Source organism: Cervus canadensis, chromosome 31 (genome assembly GCF_019320065.1).
Source record: "Cervus canadensis isolate Bull #8, Minnesota chromosome 31, ASM1932006v1, whole genome shotgun sequence".
Taxonomy (NCBI): domain Eukaryota; kingdom Metazoa; phylum Chordata; class Mammalia; order Artiodactyla; family Cervidae; genus Cervus; species Cervus canadensis.
The window spans coordinates 1,256,196-1,275,921 of NC_057416.1; the positions used below are offsets into that span (position 1 = coordinate 1,256,196).

A 19,726-nucleotide genomic window follows, 5' to 3' on the forward strand; every position below is an offset into this window, starting at 1 on the left:
GTGGTCCCCGTTCAGCTGAGCCAATGGGAGGGTTGTCTGTGTCTTCAGGAACCTCCATGCAGCACAGTTTCCAACTGTGAGCAACGCACGTCTTCTCTGCCAGATGCAGCTGGTATTAGACCTGAGAATTATCCAGCCTCATCCTTGACGCCTCTTACACACGTCAGATTGCACTTTGTGTTGGCCATAGGAAGTCTGGCATTCCTTTTCGTGCGACCTCCATGTAGGGTTGGACCAAAAGCCCCGGAGCACTCGTTGGAGGAGGTTGCTGGGCTCTGGGCGGACCGTCAGCAGAGGGGCCGGCAGGGCCCTGCTCATCAAAACCACACTGTCCTCGTAGGCAGCTCTAGTTCTAAGTCAACGGAATGGCCCCAGGGAGTGAGTCAGACCCACTAGCTGTTGAGGATGGACTCCAGGAAGGGCCTGCCCTTGACACTAGCGGGCGGACCCCTCTGGCCGTAGGGCCAGCGGCCCAGCAACCCCAGGGCTGGGAGAGACGGAGTCACACACAGACCGCAGGTCTAACGCTGCACTTGAATGAGACCATGGTCTCTCCTCAGCCCTTCTCAGGACACACAGCTCCCAGAGAATGTTCTAAAACAGAGCATCTGAGCCCACATCCCAGGACCTCCCATGCTGGGGCCGGGTAGCACCCCGGGACCCTGCGTGCAGTCAACAGGGATGGACGGCTCTGCGCACTTGCCGGGGGAGGGGACTGGCCTGGCCCACCTCGATGTGACAGACAAGGCTTACAAACAGACCAGGGTGCGTGAGTGTCCGGGGACACAGACACAGCCATGCCTCCCAGAAAGAAGCAGAGGACACAGAGCAAGACCCTGACCATACTGGGGTCCACCATGACCATGGCCTCTGTCCCCCAGAGCCCAGAGTGGAGGCCCAGTGACCCCGGAGTTCACTCTTGGGCGACGTGATCCTCAGACACGCGCAGGCCCTTCACACCTGCCCCTGTTGGGGGTGGGGAGGGGAGGAGGGGTTGCTGTGCCGGCTTCGTCCTCCTCAGGACCCGCTGTCAGGGGGAGGAGCACCCTGCCAGCCCCAGCCGTCCAGGGAGCCCCTGTTAGTCCCCCCGAATCCCATCACCTGCAAGGCACAGCCCGGAGCAAGGCCTTCACTGTTTTCCTTCACAAGCAGCGCCTGAGCTCAGACTCAGGTGAGTGCATGACAACCCAGGCCTGGCGACCTGATGAGCCCTCCCGCGCCTGACCCTGACATGACCCTGACATGACCCTGACCCTGCACGTCGCCCTGACTCTGTACCCGACCCCACCCGACCCTGACCCTGACCGGACCCTGCACCTGCCCGTCAGGTCGCCCCCTGGTGGCTCAGTGGAGAAGGTCCTCACACAGTAAACAGCCGCCCTGGGGTTGCAATTCTCACTCTGAGCAGAAAACGAGGGCTTTGTGTGCAAGTGGCTTGGACGGCGGTTCTGACCCCCTCCCGGCAGGTCAGCACAGCTGCCATCTGGTTGCGTCGGGCAGGATGGACAGCGCCCAGAGAGTGACTTAGTGGGTGTGGACATGGAACCAAGACTGGACGTCTGTGTCCCCCAGCATTCACACGTCGAGTCCTGGCCCCGGTGGGGGGTGAAAGGAGGGGGCTGCGGGGTGAAGCTCACAGGGTGGGGCCCCATGAATGGGTCAGTGCCCTGATAAGCGCGTGCAGGAGCAAACCCATCTAGGGGCCACATCCACCCTTGGCTGCCCATGCGCCACTCGGCAGGAACCTGACCTGCCAAGCCCTCCCTCCAGGCCGGGGCAACAGCATCCATGGTGCACACGTGGGGTGTCTCTGACCTTCAGAAGCAGGGCTGAGACCCCTCAGAGGACAGAAGGAAACAGGCCCCACCTCCCCAGTGCCCCCCACATCCAGCACCACCACAGACCCTGCCCAGGAGCCCCACAGGCACCCAGAACCAGAGGGCCTCCGGCTGCCAGAACTGTCCAGGCATCAAAACCTTCACAGGCGCCACCATCCCCAGGTTCTAAGAAAGCATTTTCTCCCAGTTGTGTTGAGATATAATTAACATGCAGCACTGGATAAATGTAGGGGTGCAGCACCATGATCTGACTGGTATACATCATGAAATGATTGTCACCATAATCTTAGAGAACATCCATCACGTCTTGTGGGTACACAAAGAAGTGGAAAAATGTAATTTTCCTTGTGATGAGAGCCTTCAGGATTTACTCTCTTAACAGCTTTCGTACATAAGGAACAGCAGTGTTGACTGTATTTATCATGCTGTACCTCACATTCCTAGTATTGGTTTATCCTGTTATTGGAAGTTCGTACCTTTGGCCACCTTCATGGCATTCTCCCTCCTCCCACCCCACCCCTACTTCTGGTAACCACAAATCTGGTCCCTTTTACTATGAGTTTGCTTCTTTGATTTTTGAATTGCAGCACTATGTTAGTTCCTGATACACAGCATAGTGATCTGATGTTTCAAACTGATCAACACAATAAGTCTAGTTACAATATGTCACCATACAAACAGGCTACACAATTATTCTTGGATTCCCCACACTGTACGTTTCATTCCCATGACTCTTATTTTGCAGATGGCAGTCTGTACCTCCTTATCTCCCAAACTTATTTCTCACCCCCATCCCCAGTCCCCTCTGCAAACACCTATTTGTTCTCTGTATCTATGACTCTGTTTCCATCTCTTATGTTTGTTCCTTTGTTTTGATTTTTAGGTTCAACATACAAGTGAAGTCATACAGCATTTTTCTGTCTGACTTACATGTTATTGCAGATTTCAAGATTTCATTCTTTGTTATACTGAAGTAGTATCTCAGTATATATATATGTGTGGCATCCTCTCTGCCGAAGGACACTTCGGCTGCTTCCATGTCTTGGCTATTGTAAATAGTTTTGCAATGAATATGGGAGTGCGTGTGTCTTTTTTAATTAGTGCTGTCGTTTCCTTCAGATAATACCCAGCAGTGCACCGTTGGGTTGTGTGCTAGCTGCATGTTTAGTTTTGTGAGGATACTCCATGCTCTTCTCCATAGTGGCTACACCAATCTATGTTCCCACCAGCAGCACACAAGGGCTCCCTTCTCTCTGCATCCTCAAAACCTTGTTACTTCTTGTCTGATGATGGCCACTGGGACAGGTGCAAGGTGATACCTCACTGTGGTTTTGCTGTGCATTTCTCTGATGATTCGTGATGCCGAGCATCTTTTCATGTGCCCGGGGACCATCTCTATGTCTTCCTTGGAAGACAGATCCTCTGCCCATTTTTCAACCACGTTAATAGACGTTTTTTTGGGCCATTGTAGATTCACAGCAAAACTGGGTGAAAAATACAGAGAAAATGCCACATACTCCCTGTTGCCACACACCAGCCCCACCAGATGGTCCGTGTGTTATGACTGGTGAACCCACACAAATCCATCACCATCACTGCGAGTCCATGGTTTCCATCGGGGCTCACTCTTGGTGTTGGACACTCTGTGGATTTAGACAAATATATGACATGTGTCCACCAGGACAGTGACACGCAGAGCAGTCTCACGGCCCTGAGAATCCTCTGTGCTCCCCCTGGTCACCCCTTGTCCTCCCTCAGCCCCTGGCCACCTCTCAGCTTTTTCCTGCCTCCATAGTTGTGCCCTTTCCAGCATGTCCTACAACTGGAGCCACACAGAATGCAGACTTTTCAGGTTTGCTGTTGTTCAACTGCTCGGTCACGTCCAACTCTTAGAGACCCCACAGACCGCAGCACGCCAGGCTTCCCTGTGCTTCACCATTTCCCAGAGCTTGCTCAAACTTATGTCCATTGAGTCAGTGATGCCATCCAACCATCTCGTCCTCTGTCGTCCCCTTCTTCCGCCTTCAATCTTTCCCAGCATCAGGGTCTTTTCTAATGAGTTGGCTCTTCACATCAGGTTGCCAGAGTATTGGAGCTTCAGCTTCAGCATCAGTCCTTCCAGGACTGATGGACAGGAATTCAGGACTGATCTTCTTTAGAATGGACTGGTTGGATCTCCTCACAGTCCAAGGGACTCTCAAGAGCCTTCTCCAACACCACAGTTCAAAAGCATCAATTCTTCAGTGCTCAGCTTTCTTTATAGTCCAACTCTCACATCCATACATGATACTGGAAAAACCATAACTTTCACTAGATGGACCTTTGTTGGCAAAGGCATGCCTCTGCTTTTTAATATGCTGTCTAGGTTAGTCATAGCTTTTCTTTCAAGGAGCAAGGGTCTTTTAATATCAAGACTGTAGCCACCATCTGCAGTGATTTTGGAGCCCCCAAAAATAAAGTCTGTCACTATTTCCCTTGTTTCCCCATCTATTTGCCATGAAGTGATGGGACCGGATGCCATGATCTTAGTTTTTTGAATGTTGAGTTTTAAACCAGCTTTTTCACTCTCCCCTTTCACTTTCATCAAGAGGCTCTTTAGTTCTTCTTCACTTTCTGCCATAAGGGTGGTGTCATCTGCATATCTGAGGTTATTGATATTTCCCCTAGCAATCTTGATTCCAGCTTGTACTTCATCCAGCCCAGCATTTCTCTTAATATATTCTGCATATAAGTTAAATAAGCGGGTGACAATATACAGCTGTGATGTACTCCTTTCCTGACTTTTGAACCAGACTGTTACTCCATGCCCACTTCTGTTGCTTCTTGACCTGCACACAGATTTCTCAGGAGGCAGGTAAGGTGTCATGGCATTCCCATTTGAAGAATTTTCCAATTTGTTGTGATCCACACAGGCAAAGACTTTGGCATAGTCAATGAAGCAGAAGTAGATGTTCTTCTGGAATTCTCTTGCTTTCTCTGTGATCCAAAAGATGTTGTCAATTTGATCTCTGGTTCCTCTGCCTTTTCTATATCCAGCTTGAACATATAGAAGTTCTTGGTTCACATACTGTTGAAACCTAGCTTGGAGAATTTTGAGCATTACTTTGCTAGTATGTGAAATGAGTGCAATTGTGCAGTAGTATGAACATTCTTTGACATTGCCCTTTTTGGGGGTTGGAATGAAAACACATTTTCCAGTCCTGTGGCCACTGCTGAGTTTTCCAAATTTGCTGACATATTGAGTGCAGCCCTTTAACAGCATCATCTTTTAGGATTTGAAATAGCTCAGCTGGAATTCCATCTCAGATTTTTTAAATGTCAGCAAATACTCACGTAAACTGTCACCAGAGCCTCATGGGCCCTCAGGAGCATGTGCACCCAATTCTGAATTACGGGGGCTTCTCCCGGACCCGCTTCATTGGGAAGAGCAGCCCCTGCCCCCGCCCCGCCCAGAGGGCTCCGTGGCTCTAACTGTGCATGTGTCCGGCAGGACCCCAGCGCCATGCCCAGGCCCACCTCCCAGGATCTGGCCGGCTACTGGGACATGCTGCAGCTGTCCGTTCAGGACGTCAGCATGAAGTTCGACGAGTTGCACCAGCTGAAGCTCAGTGACTGGAAGGTGGTTGAGTCCCCGGAGAGGAAGGTAAGCCCCTGCTGCATCCCCACTCAGAGCCCACCACCCCCACCCCTGCCCACAATCCCTGCACGTGCTCCAAGCGCCACGTCACCATGTGCGTCTCGGTCTGCAGCTGACAGGACAGGATCTGCTACCACACCTAACCCGTGTGTGCACAACCAGGCTGGTGCTAGAGTCATCAGCACGCACAGTCAGTCCCTTTCTGGCTGACAGTTCCGAGAAGACACCAACAGAACCCACGTGTGAACTCGCAGTCACGTTTCCTGTCGGGCCCGTCCTCTGAGTTATTACCGTCACCCCCACCCGCTGTGTGGACTGCACTGTGGTAGTTCCCACAGGAGGCTTCAGGTTGCTTACAGGGACACCTGTGGAGACAAAAACACTGTAAACTTCACTGAGCAATTCAAGGATGTACACTTCCTGTACAGCTGGCCCTGAGATAGGCTGAAAATGCCCATTAAGTTTGACCTGTCATTTCAGCTCTTCCCTTTAGGTATCATTTTCTCGAAGGCTGAGAAATAGGTGTGAATTCGCTATAAAGACATTGACTTCCTGACGCATCTTAGAGAAGTTCTCCAGAATCATAATCTGATTTTCTTAGACAGGCATTGTCAATCAAAATGACAAAGAAAATTGATCCGAGATACTTTGGGACAGGGGAGTTTAACGTGTAGCTGAGGGTGTACATCTGGATAATTAGCACGCAAACCATCATCATTCTTTTTCCCTAAAATGTGCCTCCCGTAGTCCAGGCTAGAGACCATTGCTCGATCGCTGGTGCTGATGAAGCCCTTGTCACCGCAGACAGGGGGCGGAGGGGCGTGCAAACGACCAGCTTGTGCGTGAGCAAGTCCAGGAGGTCTATGGTTTGGGCGTGAATGAAGGCGATCATAAGTAATGATTCCCAGTGAAAAAGTTATTCTAGGAAACCACTAAAAATCCAACTTTTAAACTAGTCTGAAGATACATAAAAGTCCCCCCGCCCCAGCCCCAGGACAGCTGTGAGCCTGTTTGGACTCACAGTGTGGGTGGAGGCGCCCAGGAGGACTGGTGCCTCACTGCCGCATGTTTCAGAGGCCGCCAAGGTGTGCACAGAGACAAGTACCGTCCTGCACTCAGGGCAGGAGTTAAATGCTGAAACAGCTGGAAGTCTTGGCAAAGTAATTACCCCAACTGACCCCTGCCATCAAGTCCGGAAGGACATTGCTTCTGGCCCTAAGGACAAAGTTCCAAACACTGAGGTTATCCTCCTGCTAAAAACAGTAAGACCGACCTCGGGTTCTGCCATGTGTCCCCTGAACCCGCCATGGTGGCCAGGCCTGGGTCCTTCGGGTCCTTTTGGAGGCTGAAAGAAAAAGGACAGATGAGGGTTTCCCCCAGCAGCTGGACATGTGCTTAGAAAAGGCCGCGCCCATTTCCAGCAAGGACTCCGTGTGGCCTGTCCCTCCCGCCTGGGCAGGTCCAGTGTGCGAGCCCAGCCAGCAGACAGAGGGCGCAGGCGGGACGCAGGCCTCCCCAGTGCCCGGGGCGCTTGCCAGCTCCCGGGGTTCCTTTGCTGCCGAATCGGGCAGCCTCTCTCTTTCTGGAAAAGGCGTGCTGGGATCTTGGGGTTGTGGTTGGAGAACACGAGCTGAGAGTCAGAGCCAGTTTATCACTTTCGATTCCTATGCAAGTGAAAACCCGTAGGTAGTTTATGTCGAGGGGTCTGAGGCCCTTGGCAAGAGGACTTGAGGCGGCTTCCACCTCCTCGGACCTTGCGGTCTGTGGCATCGTGCAGGCCCCCGTGAAGGTGAGCGGGTGTGCGTTTGTGAGGGAGCGTTCACCCAGCAGCAGGGTCAGAACGGTGCCAGGACCAAGCCCGCGGCCCGGGCCCACGTGCACAGAGGCTTCCTGCCCCGGGAGCTGGGCGGCACCGCGAGCCTGGCGGGTAGGGTGCAGCCCCGCAGGGGTGGGCGGGGGTGGGTGGTGGGGAGCGCCAGGCTGCTCTGACCCCCACTCTTGACCTGTGATGCTTTTCAGGAAGAAAGAAAGGTCCCCCCTCCAATACCAAAGAAGCCCCCCAGAGGGAAACTCCCCATCACGAGAGAGAAGTCTCTGGACCTGCCGGACAGACAGCGGCAGGAGGCGCGGAGGCGGCTGGCAGCGGCCAAGAGGGCGGCGTCCTTCCGCCAGAGCTCTGCCAGCGAGCGGGCTGACAGCATCGAGATCTACATCCCCGAGGCCCAGACGCGGCTCTAGGGCCGGGCCTTAGCCGTGCCGAGCGCCATCCCCTCGTCACTCCCGTCTCATTCCTCCAGTGAGTCCGCCCCGCCGTCATGTTTGTGCCATAAACACCCTGGAGCGCCAGGACGTCCGAGCTCGCGGCCACAGCGACTTCTCCCAGACAGCCCGGATGCCCACCCCCGGGCCGGAGCGGCGTGGGGACCCCTGACGCACCCCTCTGCTCCCAGAGGGGGTCGAGGAAACCGCTCGAGATGGAACCCAGTTCACACTTTCTTATTTATATTTTTATAAATCGTGTGATATTAGAGGCGAGAATAACAAACAACTGTGAAAGGGTGTGTCTCAGCACTCTCAAGGCATTAGATACCCCAAGAGAAGGTGCTACAGCTTGAGTGCAGGAAAGGAAGACCCCCACCCCGCGGCCTGGGGTCCCTGTGCCCTGAACCCGGCGACCCCTCACATGGTTCCTGTGCCAAGTCCATGGTGATGAGGAATCGTCTCTGCAGCCACCAAGCTCCCCGCCTCGCGCTTCTCTGGGAACCTGGGGTGGAAGTCCACCTCTGCGCCCCCAAACTCAGCACAGCATCTCCACGGCCAGAAGTCAGCTGAATATCCGTCCACACAGGGAGAGACAGACGGAAACAGAGTCTTAAGAGAGGCTGACTCTTCTGTAGCAGGGGTAGAAAGAGAACACGGTTGTCCTTAATCAGATAAAAGAGTCGTTTATTTTTTATCCCTTTGTAACTTAAACTATCACCCACAGTTCTGTCTTTAAGTTTCACCCTTTATGCTCCATGTGATTTTTTTTTTATAGATGTATATATATTCTCAAATGCTCTATCAGTTGACTTTCCAGGGTATCCTTAAAAAACAAAACAAAACAAAAAAAGTTTGCTTGTTTAAAATGACAGTTGTAATGCTGTAAAAAGTTTAAGAAATATGAATGTGTGTGGTAAGTATATCTCAGTTTAAATGGTAAAGAAGAAATGTGGTTTACATTGTATTTTTCCAGAATTCTTTTGTCCTATGCAGTACAGGTGAAGTCCAGAATATATTTCTTGCCTGTTTTCGACATGACAAAAAAAAAAAAAAAAAAAGAAGGTCACATTGTGATTTCCAGCTGTGGACTTTCAGAAAAGTAATTTGTTTTCATGATTCTGATTGGCACAGAGAAAAATAGGAAGGTCTCTAATGGAAGGTTTTCCATTCATCTCGTTAAATTTAGATGCCGGGACCATTGTTCCAACTGGATGGTTGTGTGTCTGTTGAGACACCACCTCAAAGGAAGCGCCCGTGGACTTACCCACTTGACCCCAGACTAGAGTCCTCGCTGTGACTCCAGGTAAAAGCAGGGGCCACAGCGTTTCCGCGGGACGCCGTGTGCCCGGGAGTGCGGGCCCCCAGCCCAGCAGCACAGACCCCCCTCCGTAGCACTTTGTTTTCCCATTTGACTCGCACTTTAAGACACACCGCCCTCCACACCTCGCGTGTGAGAGCTCCGGTGACGTCCTTGCACAGGCAGGCGCCTGCCGCCTGCAGCGTTTCTTTTCCTCATAGTCCACATTCCATGAAGCACGGGGTTCGTAGGAGCGCAGGTGATGGCAAAGCATGTGTAGCTTCACAGTTTTACTTTTTTAAAGCTGAGTAGTTAAGAAGTCCCTGTAAGAACAAAACCCTGTAAATGGAACCTCATATCTGGTATATATTTTACCAAACAGCCTTAAAATATATTTGGAAGCAAAAATCAGTACGAATGTATATCCTTGAAAAATGCAAAAAAAAAAAAAAATCCCTGAAATATTCTTCTATAAATGAGCCCTATTTCCCCAGAGTATTCTAAGCATTTTTTTCTACCTAAATAAATACCTAAATCCTGAGTAGTATACAATAATGATGCTTCTTCCTATATTTAGTATACTCTGTTAAAGACAAATGTATTTGCAAGCATTAGCATTTTAGACTTTAAACATGATGTGTTATTAAGACGAACAGCTCTCTAGAAATAACCACAGGAAATTGGGTGTGACTCCCTGACAAGGGGAGATGTAAAATGCATATGTGCTTGCAGCCTCCTCAGGTGTGCCTCACCTGGAAGCTGATGGGTTTTATCTCATTTCCTTGAACTTGTACAAAATGGCTATCAACCAACTATAAGATTAGACAACAATGATTCTAGATCCCAGATTCTCTGATCCTGACTTAAAAATACTCACTGAATTTGGATTAATGTTTTTATGTTTTGTATACTCTTTTTTTTAAATCTTAACCACCCCCCCCCGCCAAAATCTTGACCTGAACCATCCGTAGGTGAGCAGATTCACCTAAACTAAACTTGACGTCGGTTGTTGGTTGGAGGTGGGGCGCGTGTCCGATCCCCTACTTGATCCACGTTTTTCCAAAGAAGGTTGTGGGGGGAGGGGCGGTGTGCGTGCGGCGGCGTCTGATGAGTGTCACCGTGTGTGGGACACGACCAAGTGCAATACAGCCGTTCTCGTGGTGACATCCCGTCATGAAAGGCAGACGATAAGCCATGTTTACACGTTGTACATGTAAAGAGAAATAAAACTGTTTATAATACTTGTGTTCCTGCATCACACGAACTCTTACAGTCACTCCTACAGACACAGAGCACATAGCTACTCTGTGACCATTTCATCACATCCTGGATGCAATTTAGCAAAAGATGATCTTCAGGATTGAGAATCTGGTTGAAAATGATAACACACCGCATTCTAGGCACATTTGTGATGGAAAGGAAGTGCCACGTTCTCTGTGATCACACACTTCCCTTCCCTGGAGATAACGCCTGTAACCATCATAACCAGGTGCCCTTTAGAACCATTTTCCTCACGACCAACATGTTGCTGTTGCCGTGCTGACGGCCCTGCGTGACTTTCCAAATCAGAACACAAGTATGATAAACAGGGTCCTAGTGTTTAACAAAACCCAGAAAAGGCAAGTCTCACTTGTTCACAAGTGCGCTTTCAATGTAATTCATCTCATACATCTTCATTGGTTATAGTTATCTTTAACATGAGAGCGGTTAGTGACAGTTGTTACCACTGTTTCTCAGCAAATTGATGGGACCATCCTAGAATGGGGGATGAAGAGTTGAACTGTGGTATGATACCAAAAAATTACATTTTTGTTTAAAAGGAAATGTTGTTGATGTATTCACCTCAAAGTCGATACTAAAGACGTCCAGCATTAAATAGGAAAGTGTATGATTAGGAAAAAAGATCAGTCTATATTGATGATTCCCTCTTTAAACAAAAATAACCACCAAGTCAGTGACCTTGCAAGTAGAGACTGTCCCTGCTGATGCCTAGAGATAGAAGTGACCAAATTTATGGCCAGAAGACAGCACCATCCAGGGCCCACAGATGTGGGGCTGGGATGTTTCTTTGGGGGTCTGTGTTCCTGTTCAACCCTTCCCAAGTCTGCATGGGGCAGTCACCTCTCCATCACCTTCACTGGAAGACCCCACACTGCACTTTCACGCAGGTCTTCAGCCAGATCCAGGATGGACTTTCCTGGGAAGGAAAGGCATGGCGCAGACATCCAGTCCAAGTGCCTGCAGGGGCACCGAGGACAGCTGTTTAGAGCAGCTGCCTGGTTTGGGCCGAAGCATCCGGTGACGCGTAAGAAGCAGGAGAAAGGGGAAGGCCCTGCGAGAAACCCTCTGCTCTCAGCAGTACCTGGGTCCAGTCACAGGGACCGTGAGCGCTCCGAGGAGCATCCCGGGAGACCCAGCCAAGGCTTGAGCTGCTTTGGCTGGAGAACCTCAGCTCCTCCAGACTCCTGTCCACTCCCGAAGGCCCCACGTGCAGTCTGGAATCAGTTGCCAGCGCCCAGTCCAGGGGAATGGAGGCCCTGCAAACCTTGGCCACGGGGCAGGGGCGTGTCCCACCGAGGGTGCAGAAAGGTGGCCCCGACGGGTCAGCCTGCGGAGGGCGTGGGACGTGGGCCTCCTGCCGTTCTGAGAAGCGGCACCTTCCTGCCACACGCCCAACATCAACCAGATGGCTCCACACACGCCTTTAACCCCACATGTTTCTCAGGCACCTCCCTTCTTCTCAAAGCCTGAACTGCTGGATTTTTTTTTTCTTTTTTTTGCATATTTAACATATGAATCAGGTAGTTGGAGACACTGGTTTTCAAACACCAGCCGCTTGGAACACCTTGAGAGTCTCCTTTGTTTTAATCTGCATATTTGTTTACACTTGTTTGAAAGTTTTGGTTAAAGACACTGTTCCAAAATTCGAAAATAAAATAGAAAACCTCAAATATAAGTGACCGAGACTATAGCTGCTGCTGGTTAGCGGAACATTCTCACCACCGGGGCTAGAGCAACGGGCGTGGCCCTGTCAGCCTCCCCTGCACTGTCTGTCCTCCACGCTTGGCACCGGGTCACATCAGAGCCCTGCGCCTTCACAGCAAGAGCTCCACCTTGTCACTTTACTCCGTTCAGAGTTGCAGTAAATGTGGGTAGTGGACACGATGCTGGGAGAGGTGCCCTTTCACACTTGAGGAAGTGCCCTTTAGCACAGAGTGGCTGCAGAGGGTCCTGCAGTCGAAAGAGAAACCTGGGAATCTCCAGTCGGCTGGCGGAGCAGCCTGGCTTCTGTTCCTACATCATCCACAACTTGTCTTGACTCTGTGTTCCCGTCTCTCCTGTTCCTGTCGCCCTCACTGACATTCTGTGTAAGACTGATGGCCCTGACATCTTCTGAGCTGGTTGTGAAAGTGTCCCCATTCTTGATAAAGCGGGTCCCACCTGCTCTGTGTGGGATGCATGTGGAATCCAGTCAGATCCTGAGTACCAGGCTCAGCGGTCCCCTCCTGGGAAGGCTGTCTGGGCCCAGCAGGAGGCGATCACGAGCTTCTTGAGGGCCTGGAAGTGGAGAGAGCCCTGAGAGGACCTTTCTCCATTTTCTCCGGCTTGGACAGCAAGCGTTTCTGAATGTTTCCCTGAACAAGGGCCAGGCACCCCCCAGAATGAGACTGTGTTATCACCATTGCTTGGGCACACCTGCATCTCAGGGGAAATGACAAGGTCTTAAGTGAAACAGGAAAGCGACAAAGAAAAAACAATTTGGAAGCAGAAAACAGCATGTGGGACCGTGCCAGGGGCGGAATTAGACGACCTGACCGGAATCGCCGGAGGCTAGTGAGGGCGCCACCGCCTCGCCCGGCCCTGGCCGCGCGTCCTGACCCCTCTGTACCTCGGAGAAGGCCAGGTGGTCCGGCAGAGCGCTCCGAGCAGCCGCCATCTTTTCATCCTTCAAGCATCGCGAAATCCCCGTGATTTTCCCGGTTGCTGTCGTAACCCTGGCGTTCTGATCCAGCGTTAAAAAGAATTATTTCAAGTTTCAATCTAAACTCTTGGAGCTGACTTCCTTGCAGAGGAAATGTTAGTTACCTACCACAACACTACTTTTTAAAAGATTTTGTATACACACAGAGAGAAACAACAGGGGTTTACCTCCCTACTTTCTTAGATTTTATGTGACTCTTCATCATGGGTGCTTATTCCGAACCTGAAAGCCTTGGAAACGCGCGCTTTCACGTCCTCAGTGAGGAAGGACCGGTCTCTGCAGTGTGTGTACACGGTTCCGTCTGTCCAGCAGACGAGACGAGAGGTCGGTCTGTTCGGGCGACAGGGAAGCAGGGACCCCGCGGCCGTTTGTGGCGCCCCCTCCTGGAGGCCACGCCCCTGCCCTTCGGGCCCCGCCCCGCCCCGCCCCGCCCCCACGGCCCAGCCCGTCGCTTTGCCATGATCACATCACTTTAAAGGGCTCAGCACGTCCGTCTCTCTCCCTTCACTTTACACCTGGTTTACCAAATTCTAAAAGTTTCCCCTCGCCAGTAGTGAACCCCAGGCTACTTTCGAACTCTGATTTCCAAATGCTGTCCCCTCCGTACGGGTCCTCCCTGCCCGGAGAGCAGTCCACACGCCCACCCCCCACGTCACGTGCCAAAACACCCAGCTGTGGCCTAAGGACTAAAGGAAATGCCTCCTACAGAAATTCAAGGGATGTTAGAACCAGGAAACTAGCTGGTTTAGTTAACGTTTTAAAAAAAAGTATATAAATATATATATAGATATATATACATATGGAATCATATCAACCACAGAGCGCCAAATATTCTACATCTGTACAGAATCACTCTTCCCTGGAATTAAACTATTTTAGGAATTCTCTTTCTCATGCTTTTCTGGTTCTTTTGATAAGTTCTCTTCAGTAGCATGCAGGACACCTACTCTGAATGTACAGGGCGCAGTCCACACCACGCTCTCTTCCTTTTTGTGGATAAGTTCTGATCAGATGTTGGTCATCACTTCAGGGCATTGAAGGATTGTGTTCCTTGGGTTCTTTTCTCTCCTGACTCTTTTTTCACTCTTTCCTGACTTCTTCTAGGATAATGCCTCTCTCATCTGATTTCTGTACTGCTGATGTTCACCTCCTGTAAATAGTTCTGCAATTAAATTTTTCGAGAAAAGGAATGTTTACTTTTCATTGGAGTGAATCCTCGTGTGATTTTTAAACTCAGAATCTTTATATAGACCAAAGAGTTTTATCCAGAAAACTGCACCCTTCCCCTCAGGATATATATTTACTTGTTGGAACAGCGTCAGCTCCTCTATCCGCTGAAAAGAATCGGACGTTTATTAAGGCAACAGGTTTCAAATGTACGCGAAAATGGCACAGATTAAAACGAGTTTCAAACGAATCAATCTGGCGGTACTTAGTCGGTGCTCGTTTTAGGTTCCCTGGAGGGGCAGGAGCAGCGGCCGGCAGGGCGCGGGCGGGTCCGCGGCTCCGCGCGGGGAGGCCGAGGCCCGGAAGGCGGCCCCTCGCCGTCAGCGCTGCGACCGGGGCCTCCACCTGCCGGCCCCCCCGGAGCTCCGCCTGGCGCCCCCGGCCCGCGGGCCCCCCGGAGCGCCGACAGCGCTGCCTGAGCTTCCCAGGCCGCCCGCCGGCCTCCGCGCGTCCCCAGGTGAGTCCGCGCGGCGGGCGGAGCGCCTCCGGCCGGGTGCGCGGGTCGCGGGCTGTGCGGGGATGAGAACCCCTGCTGAGGTTCGGGGGTTCTGGGCGAGGGGCTGACGGAGAAGCCGGCCCAGTACGGATCCCTGCAGCTCACCTGAGAACGAGCAGGGTGCGAGCGTCTTCAGTTGTGAGACGCCGCTTCTAAATGAGCACCCAGACCTGCTGCTTCAGCCTTCACTCACCCTACTGCTTTCTCTTCTTCCAAGATTAATTTTTATTTGGAGTATAGTTGATTGGCAATGTAGCGTTAGTTTCTGCGTACAGCAAAGTGAATCAGTTATGCATATGCACGTATGTCCTCTTTGGAGTCCATTCTGTTAGAGGTCATGGCAGAGTACTGTGTAGAGTTCCCCGTGCTAGACGGTGGGTCCTTATTATCCGCTTTGATTATAGTAGTGTGCGTATATCAAGTCCAGTCTCCCAGTTTACCCCTCCCCCATTATGTTTCTGGTAACCATAAGTTTCTTTTCTCCATCTGTGACTCTCTTTCTGTTTTGTAAATAAGTTCATTTCCACCGTTTTTTTAAATTCCACATGTAAGCAGGATCATATGACACTTGTCTTTGTCCGACGTCATTCTCCAGGGGCATCCATGTTGCTGCAGACGGCGTTACTTCGTTCTTTTAATGACTGAGTGATGTTGCGCTGTGTATGTGCTACATCTTACTTACCCATGTGTCTGTTGACAGGCATTTAGACTGCTTCCATGTCTTGGCTATTTTAATAGTGCTGCAGTGAACATTGGGTTACATGTATATTTTCAAATTATGGTTTTCTCTGAATATATGTCCAGGAGTGGGATTGCTAGGTCATATGGTAATTCAATTTTTAGTTTTTAGAGGAGCCTCCATACTGTTCTCCGTAGTAGCTGTGCCAGTTTACATTCCTGTCAACAGTGCAGGAGGGTTCCCTTTATTACACACCCTCTCCAGGGTTGGTTGTTGAATTTTTGATGATGGCTATTCTGACAGGTGTGAGGTGATACCTCATTGCGGTTTTGATTTGCATTTCTCTGATAAATGAGTGATGCTGAGCTTCTTTTCATGCGCTTTTTGGTCCTCCTTATGTCTTCTTTGGAGAAATCTCTATTTCGATCTTCTGTGCATTTTTTTTTGATTGGGTTTTTTTTTTTTTTATATCGAGCTGCATGAGCTGTCAGTATATTCTGGAGATTAATCTCTTGTCGGTCACTTTGTTTGCAAATATTTTCTCCCAACCCCATTCTGTGGGTTGTCTTTTTGTTTTATGACTTCTTGGCTGTTCAAAAGCTTTTAAGTTTGATTAGGTCCCATTTGTTTATTTTGTTTTTATTTTCATTACTGTAGAAGGTGGATCAAAAAAGATATTGCTGCTATTTATGTCACAGAGTGTTCTGCCTATATTTTCCTCTGAGAGGTTTATAGTGTCTGGTCTTGCATTTTGAGTTTGTATTTGTGTGTGGCGTTAGGTAATGTTCTATTAATAATTTCATTCTTTTACATGTAGCTGTGCAGTTTTCCCCACACCCTTACTGAAGAGAGAGTCTCTGCTCCACTGTATCTCTTCACCTCCTTTCTCATAAATTATATCATCACCCTTTCTTTCTAACACACCTAAACAAAAAGAAAGCTTTATACATTTTTCTTTTTTAATCCTATAATCCTTCCATGAAAGCTTTTATTCACTTGGCATTTCATTAAAAACTTTCGCCTTTAGCCACATGTGGTTTAGCAGTTTTCCCAGGGCTCAATTAAAGTGTATGAAAAGTTGTGTGGCATTCATTTTCGATGCAGTGATTATTGGTTCATCAGTTGTGACAGATGTACCACGTCCATGAGGATGTGAGCAGCTGGGGAGCTGGGAGGAGCAGTGAAAAGCTACACGTGAGCTCCTTACTTTAAACTCCACTCGATTTTTCTGTAAACCAAAATGTTCCCCAAATAGCCTATAAACTAAAGCATGAAAGCAGGAAGCAATGACTCGAAAAGTCAGATGCCACAGTTTAGATGTTTTCAGCTTGTTTTCCATTATTTGAAGTTTTAAATGAGTTGCCTTGTGAAAAGTAGAACATTGGAAAGATTTCTGCACCCTTATTTTTGTTTATTTTTGTTTCATGAGCTCTTAAGTTATCATCCCTTAATATGTTCAGATAATTGTTACTTTCTTTGTAATTAAGGCGAAAGGCAGAAAAAGATGCTGCGTCAAGAAAGCAGCGAAGGTTTTCAAAGCTTCAAGCTGTGGCCCCAGACAAGTAACACCCTTGAGTTCCTAGGAGTGCTCCCTAGACTTCTGTGGCGCTTTAGAATCCACTGATGGATTTCCCCCAAACAATTAGAGTCCAGAGCCCATGAAAATCCATTTCCAAACCATCTCATTACACTGTTATGGTCTTCTACGGTTGAGTGTGAAAAATTCAATTTTATACCCACAGCAAGCTGTGCAAAGCCGTGATTCAGTGACAATGCAGAGCACATTCAAAACACGGGGACTTGGCCCCCAGGGTCCGGCCTGGCGACAGACACTCCGGTGCTGAGAGACCCCCAGGGGCCTCCCCTCTCCAGCCCAGGTCCTCCGGCCCCTTCCCCCTCTGCGCCCCAGGCTCTCCCCAGGCAGTCCCTGCAGGAAGCCTCCAGCCTGCTTGGGAGCTGGAGTCCTTTCCGCCCGTGTCAGCACCACATTTCCACCCTGGGCACTGAGCTGGAGATTCAGTTTATTTATTTATTTATTTATTTATTTATTTTTTTGGAGATTCAGTTTAAAAGAGAGAAAGTCAAAAAAAAAAAAAGAGAGAGAGAGAGAAAGTCATGGACCTGGGCCTTATGCTCAGCTGCAGGCCACGGATTTTCCTTTACTTTGCCAACAGGCTGGCAGCTAGCCTGTTGCTGGTTTGGTGTTGCTGGTCAAATGAGAGGCTTCTGGGTTAGGAAAGCCCGTTACTCCCACGCAGGAGATGCGCGGGCACTGGGGTGCCCATCACCACCTTCTGAGGGGCCATGCGGGGCTGCGGGTGGAGGCTGTGTGTGCGGCGCGGGATGCACAGCTGGGGACAGTGAGTGGGGGGCCTGGGCTCATCAACAGCGCAAGAGGGAAGCCCTGGGCACGTAGGAGACCATGCCTCACCCTGGAGGCCTTGGACAGCGGGCCGGGCCCTGAGTGATGGCCCCGGAAGCGGCAGTGGGCATCGTTGTCTTGGCACACCCAACACAGTGAGGGCGGGGCACGGCTGGTCCCCAGGGCGCCTTCACGCCTGTGAGTGTCCTTCTGAAACAAGACACTCGGTGTACATGCTGAGGTCATTTGGCAACAGGGGGGGTTATCCCATTTCCTGTTTTCTGTGTCAAACCACACTTTTCCCCGTGAGTTCCTTCCTGTGGTCACAGCAAGGTCAAGTCTGCTGGGCCACGTGATCTGAGCCACAGGAGAGTCTGGACAGGCGGGGTCCGCTGGCTGAGCCGGCAAGGCCCCCCTCCGCACCACGTAGCTGAGAGAGTGCCCCGGACCGAGTCCCTGTGCTCACAGGTGACTTTTCTTCACCAACATTAGAATCTCATTGTCAGGGGTCTCTGACCTTCTGTGGTGCCCTTCCCCAAATTCTCCACCTCCAGCCTTTCTAGGTGATCCTTCGCTCACTAAGGATATTGGATATAGTAATTCTGTAAAAACTTAAGGGAAAATTCAAATGTTTAGCTCTAGTAAGAGCTTCCCTGATAGCTCAGTTGGTAAGGAGTCTGCCTGCAATGCAGGAGACCCCAGCTCGATTCCTGGGTCAGGAAGATCCACTGCAGAAGGTTAACTACCCACTCCAGTATTCTTGGACTTCCCTGGCGGCTCAGCTGGTAAAGAATCCGCCTGCAATGCGGGAGACCTGGGTTCAATCCCTAGGTTGGGAAGATCCCCTGGAGAAGGGAAAGGCTACCCACTCCAGTATTCTGGCCTGGAGAATTCCATGGACTCTATAGTCCGTGGGTTCGCAAAGAGTTGGATATGACTTGAGCGACTTTCACTTCAGTGAGAGCTTGTTTTAACTGTACTCAAAGAAGAAAGCAGTTTTGTAAGATATTAAACCACAGAAAGTGGTTTAACCTCCTGCAGCCCTCACCCCCACAGCAGTTTCTGCAGGAAATAGTGTCAGGTCATCTCCACTTGAAACGGGACGATGAGGCATCCAGGGCTGAGGCAGGGGCCTGGTGTTTGAGCTTAGCAGTTGCCTACACACACCAAAGCTACGCCCTCCATGATAGCCACGAAGAGACAGGACAGGCGCCTTCATTTGAATTAAGTAGCCCAGGCCCAGCAAATCTGCTTTGCATATTTATGCATAATAAGGAGCTGCCCAGGGCCAGCAACTTGAGCAACAACACGTCATGGTAGAGAGGGCTACAGGGGTATTTTTGGCTGCAGGCAGATGGAGCTGGATTCACCAGATCATAATGATAACGAAGAGCTGACTCATTAGAAGAGACCCTGATGCTGGGAAAGATTGAAGGCAGGAGGAGAAGGGGACAACAGAGGATGAGATGGTTGAATGGCATCACTAACTCAATAAACATGAGTTTGAGCAAACTCTGGGAGTTGGTGAAAGACAGGGAGGCCTGGGGTGCTACAGTCCTTGGGGTTTGACTGAGCAATGAACGACTGAGCAAAAAAGGTGAAGAGCATTGCAATGATAGTCCACCAGAGGGCAGTAGCCCCCACCCAGGGCTCAGCTGTAAGCATTGAGGTTAAACTGATAAACTTGAAGTTAAACAGGGAAAGCCAGGGTCATTTTTATATTGATCTTTGTTCAAGGATGTTGAACAAACAGGGATTGGTGAAACAGTGTTACACTTCAACATGTAAACAGTCTGAGACAAGCTGTCACAAAGTTACCCTCACTCTGGGAGCAGGAAATGAGATTTATATTCCCTATATAAATCAGCAGTTGTCTGATCTAACAGGAGAAGCGAAGCCCATGTTGGATTAGCAAGGACATCCGTAGCTTTGGGTTACGTATTTCA

At 50.2% G+C, this 19,726-nt stretch overlaps 1 protein-coding gene and 1 long non-coding RNA gene across 4 annotated transcripts in view; one reads left to right on the plus strand and one right to left on the minus strand.

Moving 5' to 3' along the window:
* The window catches only part of DLGAP2 (DLG associated protein 2), a 590,155-nt gene extending 581,340 nt beyond the window's left edge, over positions 1-8,815 (plus strand). The window contains exons 14-15 of the mRNA XM_043454559.1: positions 5,329-5,481; positions 7,495-8,815. Coding sequence (XP_043310494.1) covers positions 5,329-5,481; positions 7,495-7,713 — 372 coding nt within the window. The 3' untranslated portion in view covers positions 7,714-8,815. The remainder of the gene's footprint in view (positions 1-5,328; positions 5,482-7,494) is intronic.
* On the minus strand, positions 7,956-14,431 carry LOC122432549. 3 transcript variants are annotated; one of them, XR_006266871.1, is made up of 4 exons: positions 10,020-14,431; positions 9,181-9,357; positions 8,696-8,760; positions 7,956-8,366 (listed from the first exon to the last, which is right to left on the minus strand). It is a non-coding gene; the product is annotated as an uncharacterized LOC122432549 (long non-coding RNA). The 3 variants fall into 3 exon arrangements; XR_006266869.1 differs by lacking the exon at positions 8,696-8,760; XR_006266870.1 differs by having other exon boundaries at positions 7,956-8,760.
* Positions 14,432-19,726: the final 5,295 nt, after the last annotated feature.